We start from the raw sequence: 19,105 nt of genomic DNA, 5'->3' as shown, positions 1-19,105 counted from the left end.
CTCGCCGGACGTTTTCGCTTCATTTCCGCGAGCGGACGCACTTTTCGATCAGAGACACTCTTTTAATCGGGCCGTTCGGGTCGATCCAGAACGAGCACACACGGCGCGCATGCAACAGCTTGCGCAGGGCGAGTAATGACTTGCAGGTGCGCGCGGATCAATTCGGGCGATAATTAAAACCGACGTTGTAAGCCCGTGTGTACGTTCATCTTGCTTCGCATTTGGAGACTTGCCATCATCCCGCTATAAACGGCAAGCCGCAACTTGTCGCGGGACGGGAACGACGTGCGAGTAAATTGAACGAGCCCTTCCGGCCGCGCACGCTATGCGCGCCTCTCCGCCCCTCCCCGCGTGATTTACGTCTTATTTCGCGTTCGACTTAATTAATTACCAGACGCGTCTTCCGCTTCTGTGTACCGCGCGAGCGAGACGAGAGCTCGCGTGTGCTCCGCGAGAGAGAGAGAGAGAGAGAGAGAGAGAGAGAGAGAGAGACGGCGCGCGTCTTAATTCCTTGACAGTAACGATCGGATATAAAATAGCGAAGAGAGCAGCGGAGCTACAGGGCGTTCCATAATTCGCGCGCATTATTCACCCTGCGCTGTTGCTCGGTGGAAACCGTTCTCGACCATTTCTCCTCGGTGAAAATGTGAACGCCGTTTTACTCGCAACGTCTTCGCGATGTTTGGCGCAGGGTATCCTTGGAGCCGAGCCTCGGATTAAAATTTCGTCCTCGAGTCGATACAAAATTGACATAGGAGAGGACGATTCTATTTCTCGTTCGATCGGGATCGAGGCTTAGTCCACACGCGAGAATCTTTCTTTATCTTTCGAGATAACCGGGCTCAGATAGATTGCCCGAGCGCAACTTTGGTACAAGGAAAAGTCATTTCCTCCGGTGCGAAGGCTGCTCGCATGCACTGCAGACGAGTACCCCCAGAACACCCCGCATAAAGCGCATAAAACAGACTGACGCGTGAAACGTAATTCTTACCAAACGCAAAACACTTTCGTCAAATTTACCCTCATATGAGCAAAGTAAATAAGCCATAATTCCCGCGACAAAATTCCATCTGCGACTCTCTCTCTCTCTCTCTCTCTCTCTCTCTCTCTCTCTCTCTCTCTCTCGCGAGAAAGCGCACGGAAAATCCTGGGTTTATAGGGATCGCTGTGCTATTGCAGATTACGTCGATTATGCCGAATCACTATTAATTATTGCCGCGGGTCATAAAAGAATGCGCGAGCACGCGTGTGCGTGCGCGGCGATAAATTTGCGCGCGCGTGCGATAAATTTGCGACGCGTAAGAGGGTGAGTTTTTTAATATTTTAATAAAAATAATAAATCAGCGCCAAATTCACTGCGTTTTCAGACAAATGACAATACGTCGTCTCCGATGGATATTCATATTTCTAAGAACGGTTGGACGAATAGATTCGACTAGAGCCAATAATAAGCACGTATAACTGATCGATAAGCATCAGCAATTTAAAATTTATATGTCTGTGTATATAATTTGGAAACCCAGTTTTTGCAAATTATACAAAATTGATATTAGAGATTATAATTGTTTTTTTTATATACACTCAGAAAAATATCCGAAATATCCGATTGTTAATTTCGTTATCCGATCAAACATCCGGTGTATTTAATCGGGTATTTGATCGGATAACAAAATTAACAATCGGATATTTCTGACATTTTTCTCCGTGTACGTATTATTTTTACATAATACATATTTCTTGCGTCTATAATATAGCACGTACTTCGACTGAAATTCTGAAGAATCGAAAAGGTGTTTTAAAATCTACGTTCGAATACAGAGGCATTATTTTTTCATACAAAGTTATCAGTTTTTACGCGTATACGTATTAATTGATAATAAATCTATATCACTGTCACTGTGTCGTTAATTGTTAAAAACGAAGCGTATCGGGAGAAATATCAAAAGAAGATTCATCTTTATACATTTTTTCAAATTAAATTGTAATTTAGTAGCGCCCCCACGTCACAATAATCATACACAACTGTTAACATTTTTAGGTTAGGAAATTATCCCCATCGTGTTCGATCAGAAATACTCATCGGTCCATTGACGAAAGTAAATCGACGAATCTGATGGATACATAATGAGTTCAGCGTTGTAAATGAGAATGTATTGATGTAATTTGATGAATAAAAAAACGCTTCGTTGCATTTGCGCTTTATGCGACGGATCAATCGACGAGTTAAAAAACTCACCCAAGTTGCAAGCACAATTTCATCCCGGATTCCGCGGTGGATCGAGCAGAGCCCGAGGTGCGGGATCGCACATCTTCGCCGTGAGCAACGTTCAGCTTCAAGAATCAAATACCAGCCCAAGCTAACTTCTCTAGTTATATTTACAGCGAAATATATGCGAGAATTGATCTGTTCTGTCATCATGTTGTCGCTACTGACAGTGTGAAAAATAAAGCCTGTAAGATTCAGTCAGCCGCGTTTTTTATCACGATCAAAAATTCGCAGGGGTGAAACTTCGCCCATGGGAGACCCTTTGAGGGCCTTAAGAAAGCCAAAGAACGTGGCTCAGGCCGGCGGTGCGATCTTGGTGCGATCAAAGATCAACGGCCGTTTGCACACAGTAGTGGAAACAGGCTCGCTCCCGGCAGGCACAGCGGCGGCGGCAGCGGCAGTGGATGACGGCGTGTCGAGTCAGACACGTCGCTAGTCCGCGTTCGGCGGAACGAGATACGCGGTAGTTAAATAGCTTGCTAACCGCTTCGCGTGATAACGGACGGACGATTAAACGCGGAAAGAGTTTAATTGCAAACATATACCCGCGCGCCCGGCGATAGATATATTTCACAAACACGGCCGTCGTCGGCCTCTTGCGCTTCGCTCGGTACACTTTTCAAATACTTCATGCACGAATGGCAAGGGGCGCGATGCGATATCTACGCGCGATCGGTCCAAGGAACGGCGTAATTGCACCTGTCGCACCGCGAGAAGGAACTTGTAATCGGGCTGCGCTGAATTTCGATCGACGTTGCTGCGGCTTGAACAACGGCGAACATCGCCAGGCAGGATCGCCAGGAAATATTCGCGGGTACAGGACATCGCGTGCGAAATCGATATGCAATGGCCCCCCATGCATGTCGAAAGACCGACCGATGTGTTGAGGACAACGTAGCATCGATATATCGAGCGCGCCGACCTGCAACCCTCCTCGTCGATGTGGGAATCCTTCCTCCCCTCCCTCGCGGGAAATCTTCTTATCCACGGCACGTACGCGCGCATTAAGCAGCCCGAATTAGCGTATCGCTGCCGTAGTACGCTAGTCAACCCCTTAACCGTCCCCCCCTCCCCGCACCCGCCATATCGAGCATCTCGAAGGAGAAGACGAAGAGGAGGCCCGCTGCCTTCGACGTCGCGCGCCAAACGCGCGAGCGAGAGTGACAAAGCGTGTAACACATACCTGGTCGGGCCGATCCAAGGTCAGGTCACTAGGCCGGTGCTGGCTGATCCTCGTCCCTTCGTGCTCCCGATGACGACGTACGGACGACTGCTGTGAGCGCAGTGACAGGAGCGAGACGATGAAACTGGCCACCGATGACGACGATGACGACGACGACGACGACGCTATTACGCGCTCATCCAGCACGGGCTGCTGGAGGGATGAGAGAGAGAGCGCGAGAGACCGACGCACGGGGGATGAACGCGGAGCGACGGCCGAGGCTCTCGTGTCAGCCTTGCTCGCTCGATCGCTCGCCGGGCTGAAGAGCGATCGGAGCGGAGTTGGCGCGCGGCCGACGTCCGCCAGACAGCTTGACGGAGCGAGGTGTGGCGAGGCGATGCTGCTCACACTACTCGCACGATCCCGAGGCGTACCCGTTGTTGCCGTTCGCGTCGATCGTCGTCCTGGTGTTTCGGAGCACCGAGCACTCGCGACGAGCGCGACCCGACCTAACCTCCCTAGGCTTCGCCGAACGACTGGCGGGCTGTAGCGAACTCGCGCTCGCTCCGGCGCACCGTGCACTCCGGCTACCCCCACCATCCGGCCGCCTGAGGCAGCTCGCGACACCTGACGGCGCCTGGGCGCGGCTGCGCCGTGGCCGACCGAGCCGAACCGTCGGTGGCGCGGATTTTCAAACTGCCCGCATGAGCGCTGGATACGTGAGAAACTTTTCACGTTTCCGTCTGTGAGAAGAAGCTACACGTCTGCCGCTTCGCACGCATAGCGAACATTGACAACATTGTTTGAATGTTGCTCAAGCAAGCGTCAAATGGTATAATGTGCTGTTTCAGCTCGAGAATCGAGAAGGCATATTTACTTTAGGACGTGTTTAAACGAACAATTTCGTAACTTTCTCGTAAAAACGGTAATACGAGAGAACGCGGAGAACTCTGCTCGCGGATTCGACGACGATCGCCACGTGACTTACGTGAAGCAAGTGGAAACACAGAGTTTCAACTTTCACTTTTCACGTTTCCACGGCGAAGTTGCATCATGACGATGCAGAATAGGGCCCGCGGTACGTTACATCGCGGGGCGTTATCTTCGCTCCGTGTTGGCTGAAAACGCTTGCATCATCGCGAAGCAACCTGCCGCGAGTTTCTGGACGTCGCGTGCGCGACGATCAGAGGGAACCATTAGGGTTTTCGAGTAAATTTATTCGCTCTTCGCAGTGTCGTTTCACGTGACATTGGTCAGCCAATTACAAAACTGTCGAGTGAAAATGTAAGGTAACTGGGCATTTTCGGTACGGTGATCTCACATTTTCACGAAGGCTGTGTTCACGTTGTTGGATGTTTTTGTTTAGAACAGACACACAGCAGATTCGCCGATAGCGCCAATAACGGTTTAAGATTGCAACAAGTTCGCTAACAAAGAGAAATTACGCGTTGTCTAAGAAATACAAACGTTGTTGACAAACGTTTGTTGCGGTGATTAATACTTTCAGTTGGTTATCAAAGAAAGAGAATAAAAATAAATAAAATGAACATTACGGAGAAATGGAAAAGAATATTGTTAAATTATTTTTAACATCAATATTAATATCAATATTAATTATTACCATTAATTATTATGATTACTAAAACAAATTATCCATTTGTGGAAACAGTTTCTCTTTGTTCTTTTGTCTGTTCTTTTCAGCTGCACCGCTGCATTGGTGTAACAAGTCAGAGTGAGACAAGTACATTTTCGTATGAGATTTCGCGTCGGGTCTACTAACTTCGTATTTTCACGAGATGAAGTCAACTGCAATTGGGTGATAGTTGCTCGCTTCTGCCATTTTCACCCAATCCGAGAATCGTAACAGAGACTCCGAGAGGTAACCGGTTTCCCTCGCGTCGGCAGAACAACGAGCGTGAACGCGAATCGAGCGCGATTCGAAAGGCCGGGATCCGGGACGGGACGCACTGGGTCAGGTGCACTGACTACGGGCACTTCCGAAGAGGGGAATGCGCGTTCGTCTATTCGCCGCCGTTCGCGGCTTACATGCGCACGTCGTTTTAGGTTTGGCGCGAAAGCGCGCGCCGCGCATGCGCACGCGCCCTCGTGTCCGCTCGACGGGCCAGCTGGCGCCAGCGGCGCGCTGGCAAACAGAAAGCCAAACCGGTCATGAGAGGCTAGTTGTACGGCTGCACCCCGCGCTTGTGAATTGTCTGTTTTGTGGCGGAATATTGCGATATTACGCGGACGCCGCGCGAGCGACACGAGACGGGCAGCCGGTACCTCGAAAGATGGGAGCCTACTTGTCGGAGCCGATCACCAAGAAGATATCGAGCGACGAGGTGGGAAAGAACGTCGCGTACGGCGCGAGTTCCATGCAGGGCTGGCGTATCAGTCAGGAGGTAAGCGGGAAGTCGTGTCGTGTCATGTCGCGGCGGCGGCGGCGGCAGCGGCAGCGGCGGTGGCGGTGGCGGCGGCGGCGGCGGCGGTGGCGGTGGAACGGCGGCGGTGGTGGCGGAGGTGGCGGTGGCGGCGTCCGCGCGCGCGCTTTTACTGTATCATCGTCTCCAGCTTCGACGAGCTCTCGCCGAGTCGCGAACCCGCGCGATTCGCCGGCTACGTGAGCAGCGCAGCGCCCGGACGGAACACACCCCTCGCTGACGCGCCCGGAGCGCCGAGCTCGGGCGGCCGGCCGACGACGCCCGTGAATTCCGGCGCAGAGCACGCGACGACGCTCGCCACTCGCCGCTCGCCGGCCGATGTGCTTCTTAACGAATGTTTACTCACGAGCGAATGAAATTTCCGTCGAGTGGGCCGCGCGACGCGCCGGCCGATATTATGGCGCAATTGCTTTATCGCGGCTATCATTCCGGTCAGTAACGTTTCTATGGCGTGTGCATGATATATGTGTGTGTGTTGTGTGTGTGTGTGTGTGTGCGGTGCGTAGTGCGCACGCGTGTGCGTGTATGCGCGCCATACATATATCATGTATACTTGGATGCAGTTACATGCATACATGTAATCTTGTCTCTATAGTTTGTTATACCTTGTCTATATATATGTATGTAATATAGTATCAATATTTATTCTGTTGCTGAGAGACAAGCTGTACCGTACATGGTAATTGCAGTACAGTTGGTTGATTAAAAGTTGCGACACCTTTTTTCCATGAGTCCCCTTAATGCTTTCTGTACCCAATAGAGAGAGGAATTTCCTGAAAATTATTAAAATATCAATTATCCTATTATCCTATGAATAATGGATACATGGGTGAAAAGTAAAAGAAGCTATTGCATCATTTTTCATCAGTCAATTGTAGTGTTTCTTGAAACTGTTGAATCTGTTGTTACCGCAATGAAACAAATTTAATCATTCGTGAGCAGAATGATTGAATCTCACAGTGAAGAAATTTTCTTAATTTAAGGGCTGCGAATTGGATAGCCTAGTCGATGTAAACAGACTCGTAATGATTGTTGTTTATTTGTAGGATGCACACAACTGCTGCATAAATTTCGACGAGAATGCTTCGTTATTCGCCGTGTACGACGGCCACGGAGGACACGAGGTGGCGACATACTGCGCGCGTAATCTACCAGAATTTATCAAGCAGACTGAAGCCTACAAACGAGGTGACATTGCGCAAGCTTTAATCGATGCCTTCTTGGGTTTCGACGCCACCCTCACGAAACCAGAAGTGGTGAATATGCTCAAAGAACTCGCAGGAACTGGGTCAGAGAAAAATGAGGGTGACTCGAACGAATCTGGTGCGTTTTTCTCAATATTAGAGATATGCATTGTTACTGGTTATACCCTATTAAAGATGGCTTGGCTGATCGCGCAGTCAGCAAGCTCTGCTTTGTTTTCGCCACTTAATTTTGCATGTAAATTCCTAATAAACCTGTCTTCGTACATTACGTTGCGTGCAGATGAGGAAGAGAATGTTAGTAATCTGTGTATGGAAGCGACGATGCCGTTGGAGCAAGTAATGGCAAAGTATCACCAGTCAGAGCTATCGAATTCTCACGTGAAAAGTCTCAAGGGTGAGAAATGCGGTAAACGCACGTGTATCGCGAGTCCTTACCTGCGTGGGCGAAGAGGGCGCGAGAAAGCAGGCTGCTCATCATCCGGTGCGGGCTGTTCGTCTTCACCGTCGTCCCTGTTACCTCCACCGCCACCGCCGCCGTCGTCGCTATCGCAGTCATCATCGTCGTCCGCGGCGAACGTGGTTACTACTCCGTGGAACACCAATGAGACCGATGTGAGTAGTTCCAGTCAGCCGTGTGGCTCGAGTTTGTCCAGCACGGTGGAGCGGAAGGAGACCGCCGACTGCCCGGCGAGCAACGAAGCCGAGCAAGTGCTGGACTCGACGACGAGCAACGGCAACTCCCATGCGTCCGCACCAGTGGGTTCTACCGCGGACGTGGAACCCGCCAAGTCTATGGATATGCCCGACAGCTCGGAGGACGTGAAAGAGGAGGTGTCGAGTCTTAGCAAGGCGCCATGCGCAGCAGAGCCTAAGGCGAACGACGCGGACGTGAACGGCGAGGAGAACAAGAGGATCGGCGACGCAGACAGTAGTAAAGGCGGCGGCGACAATGTGTCGAGCAGTTCCTGCACTCCCGTGGAGAACGGAGATGCCGGCCAGCAGGAGCGGATAACCAGCAGCGGACGGAGAAGAATCCAGCCCATGGATCTCTACCAGAGTCTACTGAAGAAAGACAACGATGATTCCGAGGAAGACGACGACGACGATGAGAACGACGAGACGTTTGACGGTGTGCCTGAAAGGTAAGGTGCAGGGCGACTCGCCCGCGCAATCAATATCCGTGACGTTTCAACCGAGAGATTTCCCTTGACATTGCTTTGCAGCGACGACACTGAGGATGTCGACGAGGAGGATGAGAGCGATGATGATGACGACGACGAGATCGAGGGAGAGGACATGGATGAGGACTCCGAAGACGAGGCCGACCATTTCATAGTGAACACAGAGAAGGTACCTCGATATCGAGCTCCTAGCTTTGCGAGACTTGTCCTTTGCTTTCCAGGATATCAGATTTGATTCTAACTCGTAAGATATACACTCATTTCTCTTTATACAATGTCTCTTGCACAGCCCGGTGCTGACAGCGGCTGCACGGCGGTGGTAGCGATACTCAAAGGGAATGAACTGTACGTCGCCAACGCTGGGGACTCCCGCTGCGTTTTATGCAGGGACGGTCAGGCTGTTGAACTCAGTCTGGACCATAAACCCGAAGACGAGCCGGAAATGGAGCGTATAGTAAGGGCAGGCGGGGAGGTAACGACCGACGGCAGAGTGAACGGCGGCCTCAATCTCTCCAGAGCTCTCGGCGACCATGCGTACAAGCAGAACATAGTGCTACCGCCCCAGGAACAGATGATTTCCGCTCTGCCGGACGTGAGGCACGTGACGATCGAGCCCGAGAGGGACGAGTTTATGGTGCTCGCATGCGACGGCATCTGGAACTTCATGTCCAGTCAAAACGTCGTGCAATTCGTACGCTCTCGTCTGTCGCAGAATTACGAGAACCTTTCCAAGATCTGCGAAGAGGTGCGTGATTACGTCCCATTCCAAATATCTGAAAATTTACAAACTATTTTGAAAATTACGCTTTCGCGGCTTTCGCTCTGCCGACACGAAGCTCTCCGCTGTGCGTAATAAAATATTACCCCGATCTTCGTCGCTACGTTTTCTCGCGTATCAAGGCGATTCTTTCCACACTAATGAGAACAATTCAACGTTTGTCACAGCTGTTTGACCATTGCCTCGCACCGGACACGCTCGGCGACGGGACGGGCTGCGACAACATGACCGCCGTGATAGTTAAATTCAAATTGCCAGCGTCCGAGAGCGCCAAGAACGAGACAGTCGCCGGAGTATGCGTCGCGAGGAAGCGATCGATCTCGCCGAGCCTCCCCGCCGGGGAGAACGACGAGTGTGCCGCGGAGGAGAGCGTGCTGAATCCCTGCAAGCGTCCCAAGACCGAAGCAGCTATGTGAAGCAAGAGTCACGCGTGAGTTGATTTGAGCCGGACGACTAAAGCGGATGGATGAATGTGAGTTTATGTAAAATCACTCGCAACCGTGTTACTCGGCGCGAATCTTGAACGGACACACGACGGCGCTTACACAGTAATGGGTGTGTGTGGAATAATGCTAATGTAAGGTTGTTAGTGCTGACCGTTGATGGCAGACTGATCGATTGGAGCACGTGGGGATGATATGAGGCCCACTTCCTCGCAACGGACGCGTTACACCACTTTTTTTTTATTATAACTACTAAACGACATATTGTGAATGTGTGTGAGAGAGAGACACGTTGCATGTACAGAGAGTTTCGTTTCTTTCCTCTCCAAGTCCACGCGCGTATCTCCACTATCGCGCCGACACGATGTGCGAGAAGAAGATTTTAATTGTTCTCTAGAGAAACGTTCAACGTTCACGGTCTAATACACTTATTGTGCGCAAACGTAAAATCACAGCAACAATACTCCCGATCCCGATGAGAGCGGATTGCAAACTGGATATTATTTGATGTTGTCCGTTGTTTTATTTTGTACTCTCCATCACTTCGGAAGCATTTACGCGCGTACACTTACCGAGGATCCACATGCGATAAATAATACGTATTGTTTAATATAAATGTGTACATTTTTTCTTCTAGGACTTGATGCGTTGTTGTAAAACCGTAGTTTCTACCTTCACTTTTACTTTCGTGCATCATACATTCATCCATCGATTGAAACGAATTTTATACCAATGACTCAATGATACCGATGAACTTACGCAAGCAATAATATTAATAGACGTTTACACCATTTGCCTTTTTCCTCATCTGAATTTGATTTTCATTACCGATTGCCGATTGCGACCGACTCGTGTCCTTTGCTGCTGTTCTTTCGATTTTGTAAATTTATCATATATTACGAATTTTCAGAACGATATTTTCATATTACGAAATATTACACCTATAAATTGCGACGACTAAACGGGGATAAAACTCAAATAATGACAGAACAAGGATAATATGATTTTTATTTCAATGGAACCGTTTCTCCCTGTGAATAAATGTCTCCTGTAATTCATAACCATTTCAACGCAGTAACTGCAGTTATGCTCGTATCGTTGTGTCATTCGTTCCATAAGCATAATTATCTGCGTGACAAAGTCATTATACGCTGATCGGTTGAATTTCAATTCAATAATAATCAGATCAACTACACACTTTTCATGTATCATCCCATTTGCTCCAGCTACTACACTTACAAAGAGTATATTCCTTGAGTTTTTAGATTACATACATAGTATATAAATGTACATATATTTATAAATGTAGACTATAGGATTTATATTTGTAACTCAATACAACATTATCTCTTATTTTTACGAAATAGAATTTATTTTTGAATCCCTGGGTATATAGTGGTCGAGTGGATGGGTGTGCGACTAGTTTTAAGATGTTCAAAACTATATTGTGTAATAAGAAGGCAACTGTGCGTACATGACGCGTTACCAATTTGTGATGTTATATTACTGACGACGGTGAAACAAACAAACAAGCAAGGAAGGAAGGAAGGAAGGAAGGGAGAAACGCGAGGAAGGATACGCACCCTCAAGTGTCAAGCTACATCGAACGCTACCTATTTCGGAACGATCTTGTTCGGAACGAATTTGTTCGGAAATTTGCGTATATGTCGGACATATGTTTTTGTAAATTTATACATACTTGTATAGACACACATACATGATACACACCACACATTCGTTTTCTCTCTTTCTCTCTCTCTCTCTCTCTCTCTATATATATATATATATATATCTATCTCTATCTTTTCATAGCTCTTTGGTGAAACGGCAAAGGTACTTCGTACTGCGCGAAGAAATTTTCGCATAAACTCAAGATATTATCATGATACTTATGGTACTTGGATATAAGCGGAATACTTGCGATATTGTAAAGAGTCGCGGAATTCGCGGTACGATTTCAAACGAACGCGAAATACGCGTCGCGACGTTACGAGAGGAATGTAAGATGTACAGGTAGAGCGAACGAGCGTAAAGTGTTGGCAGAGCATATTGTACCTGGAAGTAAGCACCGTTTACGCGGCTGGTGGAGAAAGAACGAGATTTGTTAAGCGCGGCCTCTCCTTGCGGTAATTGAATAAAAGATGTACTCGCTCTCGGAGACTCGCTTGCTTGTCCCTCTGTGTGGCACAATATGCTCCTTTGTACCCGCCCAACATAAATAGGAGCAAACTGGGAAAGCGCGTGTTGAGAATCAAGAAGATCTCTGTGAAACTTTGACTGAATTCATCGAGCGATCGACGTCGCTAGGAAGGCGCGACTGACGCGCTGCTCCGCAAATACTCGCCTCGTGGCTCGAAAGCGCAGTTTTTCGAAACGTAAATACGCGACGAACAAAGAGGCACAGACGGGGAAACTGCGTTTTCCAGGCATCTTGCATATCCGGATTATCATCGAGAAGCTACGAACGAGAGATCGATTCGGAAAACTGAAGGACGGCAAACCGCGACCCAGTTTGATCCGCCGTGACATCTTTGTGATATCTGAGACTTTCCGCAATGTAATGTTGTAGCTCGTCGATGCTCGCGTGTAGTCGCTCGCAGCTGTTGTTAGGCAGTAACTTTGACAGTAAGAAACGACCTCTCTAGTTGAACTACGCATACGCGCAATCACGACACTTGTATGTAAATACCGTTCTCGCAAGGTGATCAGTAGCGTTTATCGATACTAGCGTGGTGTATCTAGTATCACTCGGAATGAACTGATGTGCCTTTCCAATTCAGGGGTTGACAACCTCCGCAACACGTGTATGTACATTCGACTCCGTCTCAAGAAGAAAGGTTTGCGCCCAAAACACTGTCTCTAGCTGCAAACTCTCCGTCATACACTTATGTATTATAATATAATATCTTGTTTCATAATAATACATGTCGCTCTCGAATCACAGTCTCGATGCTCGCAGTCTCATTCTCTCTCTCGCTCTTTCTTTTGTCTCGTTCTCTTTTTCTTCGCCGCTCAATTCTCTCCTCTCCTCCCGGGATCGCAAAGGTGGGGGAACTCATAAGCTGTTCGTTTTACTCAACATGGATATATATTCGATTCAATATATATAATATATACATGTAACGCGTGTGTGTATGTACATATTATATATACATAATTCTACAAACTCTGTCCCAAACGGGACGCTCTAGTATATACTTCAAATTTGGCCAATTTTCAAAACATATTAATTAAAAAAAAAAATATTTATTTATTACTAGAAAGATTATGCTACATGTAATCGCAGAAAACCTAAATTGTCCTGCTTCATCAATATTCGCTTGCACAAATATGTGTGATTAAGATACATCGTTCTTATAAACTTGACTATCGGTATACAAACGAATAGACATACAAATGAAAGGACATTCTACAATGTAACAGTCGTAGATATGTAATAACGCGATACACATGGTCCCTTTGTAGAATTACGAGTCGTAAATTCAACGATGAAAATATATCAGTGTAGCCAGAGCAAGTTCAAGTCTGTGGTCGCTGCTGGGCACTCCATCATCGCTTATACGACGAGTTCGTACGATTGAACGAATTTATCCCCATTATATTCTATTATAAAATAAAAAGGGCACCGCATGACATCTTTATTATATGCGTGACATCTTTATTATCGTGATTGCGATCAATGGATCGGGTCGATTCGCGTGACTGATCCTACGAAAGCGCTCCGAGTTTTGATTGCCATTCCGATTTCATTGCACAAGTGAAAGTGAAAGTCGTTAAGAGGAAAATAATCGTCATCATAAGATATGCGGGAATCACGCGACAAAGCGGTGAAAACATTATACTCTAAGTGACTTAATATTAGTAGAAAACGTTCAAAATAAGCTCGCTTGTTTGACAGCAGGTGTATCATTTATACCTAGTAAACTCGTTCAACTCAAAAATCTTTCGTAACGTACGTTTCGGTATATTTACAATTCGATTCTCGAAACAACAAAGCCGCGCGTTTAAACAGTATCCCTCGAAATTATATATCGCTAATTGTTAACCGATCTTGAGTCCGTTATTTTATATTGGCAGTATTCACTCCACATCATCCTTTAAGCAGCTCGATACAAATCTGGAGACGTCAGGAAACGCAAGCGAGTAACATGTACCTTAATGATTTATTGAAATATCAAATTTATACAAATTTGTAAGAAAAGGTATTGTGTGTGAATGAACGCGATGAATTTATCGTAACGATAGTTGTAAGAATAATAATCAATGATAACTAATAAACATGAGGACAGTAATAATTAGTAGTAATAATAATAATAATAATAATAATAATAATAAAAGTAATGACGGTGACGACGATGACGATAATGAAAGTGATAATACATATATTTATATATTAAAATAATAAAATAATAATACTTATAATATAATAATACTTATATACAACACAGGTAACAACACAGTCCTAGTTTTGCACAAAAACCTTTTCATAACAATTTGATTAATCTAAACGACTGCTTAAAAGTTGTTATAGAGCGTAAATTCATAAATAATTTCGTCAGTCACGCAGAATGGCAACATATATGTGTATGCGGACCTATTCCTGTTTCGGATGTGATAACGATTTGGCACACGAACAGCAAGCGCGTGTGACACGCTACGCTCTCTTCATGATTCATGAGTTGAAATCAAGATACCATTCTCTTATCTGCACGTTTATAAACACACTCGTATAGGAAGAATAGCAAAGAGGAAATTCAAAGAGACACACGAATTTGTCGTTACGTCTTGCTTCTGTTATTTAGAGAGGGGATTCGCGCGGTACTTTCTAAAACAATTGGAGCAGGATAATCGTGTATGAAAACATGTGTTTCTGCTTGTGTGTATGTGTGGGTATCTTTGTGATGTAAGAGATAGCGTATCGTTTTCGATCAAAGCTGACGCTTTTCTCGTGTTTACCTGCGTGACTAAAGGAGAAGATTCAGTCGAAACACGCGAACACCTAGTGTCACATAGCGTCGTTTGGGCCTCGTGAGAGTTTGGAGTTGTGTCTTACTTTATATTGACGCGGATCTTAAAAGAGCGAACGACGCTAAGGAGCACGGGATGTGACGGATTGAGGAAGACAAGATTGGGTCAGTTGGTGTTCTGTTTGTTGGAGCGGAGGCGGGCCAAGCCTGAACGCTCCCCCTCTTCTTCGTCGGATGTGCACGGCAGCGCGCTGCCGACCGCACCGCGCGACGACGTCGCTTGCATAAGCTCTTGATCCGGGCCGTTCCGGTGCTCGTACAGCAGAATGTTTAACGTTTCCTCGTATATCCGAGCTTCGGGGAATTCGACCTGGAAATAGCATCATTCGCGTTGTAATCATCAAGACCATCGAAGGCTAAATGCGTCAACGCGCGCGTCACGTTATATAGCACCTTTGTGTGCTTCTTATCGGTTGTGTAAACGATCGAGTGACAGCAAACTTCGGCCACTTTACGACCGTGTCCGTAGAAGGTCCAACAGCAAATCTCGCTGGAGCCAATGACGTCCTTGATGAATAACACTCTACCGCTGAATCTAAGCGACATCTTGTCGAATAACTCTATGTTCTTTAAGAGATTGTCGTCGGACGTGCTGCAAATAGTACGTTTATGTTGGTGCAATTCCCTTAATAAGTTTATTTGCGCTGTTTGATTGTTATTACGCAGGACCTACATTCACCGTTGCAACAAATTTCAGACCATATGTGCTTAACCGCTTTTCATTGGAAAATTATCATATAGCCTCAATATTTTTCTTTTAACACTCTTAGAACTCAACAGTAATAACACTATGAGACGATATGAAAGATATTCTATGTGACGCTACGTACTATAAAACAGCATTTAATATCACCTCGTGTAAGAATATTTATTGTTATGCCTGTTAATGAGCAGCTTAACCACAGGCTTGGTAGTATTGCTTATGAGCAACTGCTCCTCCTTCTGGGAGGTGATGAGAGGAACCCTGCAGATGGGCTCCGCTTCGCGCTCCTTTCGTAGGAGCGCCTGTTCACAGGACTCAGCCAGCTCGCTGATGCAATAGTACTTGGCCTCGGCGAGCAGCTCTGCCATTTCTTTCGTGCTCTCTGGAAGAGGTACTGAACCGTCTCGTAAAAAATTCAAAATCGTCCCGAAGTGCTTGCCGCAGCGGTCGATCAATATCCAGCCTGTGAACGAGGAGATGCGATAAGCGAAGAACTCGAGATAAATAAAGATATCAAATCGTACACCGAGATAAAAAAGACCTATTCCTTTCAGCTGAATCAGTGCTGCACTGGAACTTGGTTGCTTTTCCCTTCAACGCCAGGTTTATATACTTGTTTCATTCTAAAGGCAAAAAGTGCAACCTAGGTCAGCCAAAAAGAGAGCAGACCCAGAGAGAATCGTGATCGTCTTTTCGAGCGACCGCTCGAGAAAACGCTACAAGACCGATCTTTTAGGTTAACCTTCCAACAATCTCGGATACTCGGAGATACTCGATTCCGCTGAATCGCGCGACTCGTCTTACCTTCGCACCGCGACAGGTCTTACCTTCGGAATCGGTTAGCACTTCCATGCGCCCGCTGAACATAGCACGCAGCATCGTGTCATGTTTCTGCAAGGTGCCTATGGTGGTGTAGTGAAGCGAGCCACCGATGTTCAGTTTTACGTATTCCGAGGGATATTTGATTACCGACTTGTGGTCACCCGACATTACGGATCCTGGCGACCGGGACAGTCGCCGTAGCGAGTGCGAGCGGTGGCTGTGCCGAGGAGGGTCGTATATCGATCTCGCTGATCAATTAGGTGCAGCGTGTAACCAACAGGCAGCAACCCGCGAAGACGTTCGTACGCTCGCGACAAACTCGTGACGTGACGACGTACGATTACGAGGCTCCTGCGTGTCGCATCGATAAGCTGCTCCCTCACGTTCGCTCACATCGGCCGAAGGGACAGGACGCGCGTTCTAACATACTCCCATTTCGCTCCATTTCCCACATCCGCCGCTGATCACAATCTACCTCGAGTGCAGCGAACGCAACGAACTAACGGCGAATACGCCGAATGACAGCCACGGCGGATCGACACGCCGTGGGGTGTACGAAGATATCGAGAGTGTAGTCGCGAGGTGCAGCGATTCGATCGCCCTCGCTTGTCCAACGTGGGCTGCGTTCCGAAATTCCCTGCTAAGGCCTCGAAAGTTATTCTCGAAAGTTTGTGAAAAATATCGTATGCGATTGATTTCATCAATGAGACAATTTAATTGACTGAGAATCGTGATATCTAGTAACATTCATGAAATATCGCGATATTTTTCAAGAATATCGATTCTCGAAAAATGTAACATACCTATATTTCATGAATGTCACTAGATATAACGATTCTCAGTCAATTAAATAGTCCCATTGATGAAATATCGTGTACGATATTTTTCGCAAATTTTCAAGAATACGTGTCCAGTATTGAAAATATATAGTTTGTGTCACGTATACTATAGAATTTCAGTGCTGGCAGTGAATATCGAAACCTTGCAGCCTTGGAGAGTCCTTCCACTCAGAATATGGTGACTTTTGAGTTTTTTCACACTACAGCGTTGTCTCGTGCGGATTGGTCCTCCGGAGCGGACTGGGACTTAACGCGGGCCAATCAGCAAGCGAACCGATTAATCAAATTTTGAAATTTCCGGCCGCTGACTGGATTATTGCTAATTACCGACTGGATTGATTTTACAAGATAAAAGTAATCAGTGTCACAAAATCGAGACAATACCGCCCTGCGGCGACGACATCCCTTCTACAAACTTACATACCTATCATGGTTCGCTGTTTGTTAGTCATGACTCAACAAAATGTCCGACTCGCTGGCAAAGTATGGTATTTACATCGATGATTTGAGCAAAATACGCGTTCTGGAGCCGGAGACGGCTAACCAGACGAATAAGCTGAAGGAGGAATGTGAGAATTTCGTGTCGAGTAAGTTACGTTGGTGTGTTACGTCAGTTATACGCAAAGAGTCACACGAGTGAGTAAAATAAATAAGTAGCTCCAAAGAGAAAACGATCGATTTGAAAAATTGCACTGGATGTTGTCGCCAATCGCACCTTCGCTGTAAATTGAGAATTTCGCTTTGAAAAGTATCGCGAGTTACCGTTACGACATGGCGGGACGTTTTCAGAGATCACTGAATTCGAGAAAAATTCCGATGACTTTATCAAAATATTGGATCACTTGGCCAGGGAAGTGGAAAAGGAAAAGATGAAAACTATCGGCGCGCGGAATCTGTTGCGTTCCGTTGCGAAGCAAAGGGAAGCCCAGAAACAGCAAATGCAGGTTCTGAGATCAACTGAGAGGATCGCGCATCGGCTGGCGCCAGAGTCGATTCTAGTCTATTCTTTTGTTTTGCAGGCGTTAATTTTGGAAAAGTCCGTGGAATTAGAACGACTACGGATACAGTACGAGTCTTTGAAAAAGATAGAAATGGAGCAACTAGAGACCATCGAACACTTATCAGTGAACTAATCGTAGCATCTTGCGTGTGTTTCTCAATTTTCTTCTCGTTACTAATTTATTGTGAGGCCGCCGACATAATGTTCAAAAATCAATTTTATCAAGCAGTTAACATTGATCTGCAAATGCTTAAATTAGAATGTACGTTGGAACTAGAAAGCAACACAAATTAATGTACATTCTTCAGTCTCTATCTTCCTCCACGATAGATTCTGTATATATTAGATGTTCCGGTTAGTTTTGAGGGATTTTTTTGCAAAAAGCACGTCTATCTCAGAGAGACGTTAAATTATATTTTATTCAAAATATTTTATATCACTAATTATAACTTTCCCACCTTCTTTCGCAATACAAGTAAATTTCACGATAAAAAAAAGATATTCGTTCTTTGAAGCAATTCATTCGTCGAGTTATTTTTTGGTTATGCTACGAATGCACACATACATGATTAGAGTCCTGAATAGTCAGAGGAGCGCAATCGAAGGGCTCGCTTGCTGATTGGCTGACTGTGGCCCGGAAGTGTTGGGCCCGCAGCTGATATTTCCGAATAAAGCCAGCGGCACACGGTGCTTGTTTTTGTGCTGGATTGCTTGCTGGATGAAAATACTGCGTTCTGATTGGTGCATTTCCATCCATCTTCGGAACAAGCACCGTGTGCCGCTGGCTTAATATTTGTAATAATAGGCCTGTTCGTTTTGTCTGCACTGCTGAACTGGTGCAATAAGTTAAAGTGAGACAAACATAGGTTTTCTCACTCTAACTTGTTGCACCAGTTCAGCAGTGCACACAAAACGAACAGGCCTATTATTAACAAAATCCGCTGTTCCTAAGCAGTAAACAAAATAAACGCCATATAATAATAATATTTATTATTTTAATAAGATATCGCTGTCTGTCACGTATCGATTTTGTCGATATTTCTCCTTTAATATTCCGAAACTTCAAAAATCTCTTATTTCACGTTGATTGATGAAATTAATGCAAAAAAATTTCTGAGTGACCAAATTGCCTCAAATACGCACAGATTACTTTGTTCACAAGCGATCAGCCTGCTGCGGGGGGGGGAGGAGTACCGCTTGTGCTTCTCTAATTACTTAAGACTCTGCACATGACATAT

At 46.2% G+C, this 19,105-nt stretch overlaps 3 protein-coding genes across 4 annotated transcripts; 2 read left to right on the top strand and 1 right to left on the bottom strand.

The window, feature by feature from the left end:
* Positions 1 to 5,574: 5,574 nt before the first annotated feature.
* On the top strand, positions 5,575 to 12,419 carry LOC105192604 (probable protein phosphatase CG10417). 2 transcript variants are annotated; one of them, XM_011156851.3, is made up of 6 exons: positions 5,575 to 5,830; positions 6,916 to 7,192; positions 7,355 to 8,216; positions 8,298 to 8,424; positions 8,545 to 9,000; positions 9,201 to 12,419. In XM_011156851.3, exons 1-6 carry the CDS (start codon positions 5,720 to 5,722, stop codon positions 9,447 to 9,449), a joined length of 2,082 nt encoding a protein of 693 aa, XP_011155153.1. In that variant the 5' UTR covers positions 5,575 to 5,719; the 3' UTR covers positions 9,450 to 12,419. The 2 variants fall into 2 exon arrangements, with proteins under 2 accessions (XP_011155153.1, XP_025159521.1); XM_025303736.1 differs by lacking the exon at positions 5,575 to 5,830 and adding an exon at positions 5,945 to 6,300.
* A 1,762-nt stretch (positions 12,420 to 14,181) lies between these two features.
* Positions 14,182 to 16,562, bottom strand: LOC105192605 (BTB/POZ domain-containing adapter for CUL3-mediated RhoA degradation protein 3). The gene is made up of 4 exons (XM_011156852.2): positions 16,034 to 16,562; positions 15,357 to 15,669; positions 14,897 to 15,095; positions 14,182 to 14,813 (listed from the first exon to the last, which is right to left on the bottom strand). Exons 1-4 carry the CDS (start codon positions 16,194 to 16,196, stop codon positions 14,610 to 14,612), a joined length of 879 nt encoding a protein of 292 aa, XP_011155154.1. The 5' UTR covers positions 16,197 to 16,562; the 3' UTR covers positions 14,182 to 14,609.
* A 737-nt stretch (positions 16,563 to 17,299) lies between these two features.
* IFT20 (intraflagellar transport 20) lies at positions 17,300 to 18,599 on the top strand. The gene is made up of 3 exons (XM_011156854.3): positions 17,300 to 17,454; positions 17,657 to 17,811; positions 17,887 to 18,599. Exons 1-3 carry the CDS (start codon positions 17,331 to 17,333, stop codon positions 17,998 to 18,000), a joined length of 393 nt encoding a protein of 130 aa, XP_011155156.1. The 5' UTR covers positions 17,300 to 17,330; the 3' UTR covers positions 18,001 to 18,599.
* Positions 18,600 to 19,105: the final 506 nt, after the last annotated feature.

Source organism: Harpegnathos saltator, unplaced genomic scaffold, assembly GCF_003227715.2.
Source record: "Harpegnathos saltator strain DR-91 unplaced genomic scaffold, Hsal_v8.6 scaffold569, whole genome shotgun sequence".
In the NCBI taxonomy this organism is placed as follows: Eukaryota; Metazoa; Arthropoda; class Insecta; order Hymenoptera; family Formicidae; genus Harpegnathos; species Harpegnathos saltator.
This window is presented reverse-complemented; position numbering and strand designations above follow the sequence as displayed.

Coding starts and splice junctions, on each gene's coding strand:
- LOC105192605 (XM_011156852.2), bottom strand. CDS start 16,196: ATGTCGGGTGACCACAAGTCGGTAATCAAATATCCCTCGGAATACGTA. Junction 15,670..16,033: donor AGTGCTAACCGATTCCGAAG/GTAAGACCTGTC, acceptor CCTCGTTCACAG/GCTGGATATTGATCGACCGC. Junction 14,814..14,896: donor CCGATAAGAAGCACACAAAG/GTGCTATATAAC, acceptor TGCTATTTCCAG/GTCGAATTCCCCGAAGCTCG.
- LOC105192604 (XM_011156851.3), top strand. CDS start 5,720: ATGGGAGCCTACTTGTCGGAGCCGATCACCAAGAAGATATCGAGCGAC. Junction 8,217..8,297: donor TTTGACGGTGTGCCTGAAAG/GTAAGGTGCAGG, acceptor ATTGCTTTGCAG/CGACGACACTGAGGATGTCG. Junction 8,425..8,544: donor TCATAGTGAACACAGAGAAG/GTACCTCGATAT, acceptor TCTCTTGCACAG/CCCGGTGCTGACAGCGGCTG.
- IFT20 (XM_011156854.3), top strand. CDS start 17,331: ATGTCCGACTCGCTGGCAAAGTATGGTATTTACATCGATGATTTGAGC. Junction 17,455..17,656: donor ATGTGAGAATTTCGTGTCGA/GTAAGTTACGTT, acceptor GGACGTTTTCAG/AGATCACTGAATTCGAGAAA. Junction 17,812..17,886: donor CCCAGAAACAGCAAATGCAG/GTTCTGAGATCA, acceptor TTTGTTTTGCAG/GCGTTAATTTTGGAAAAGTC.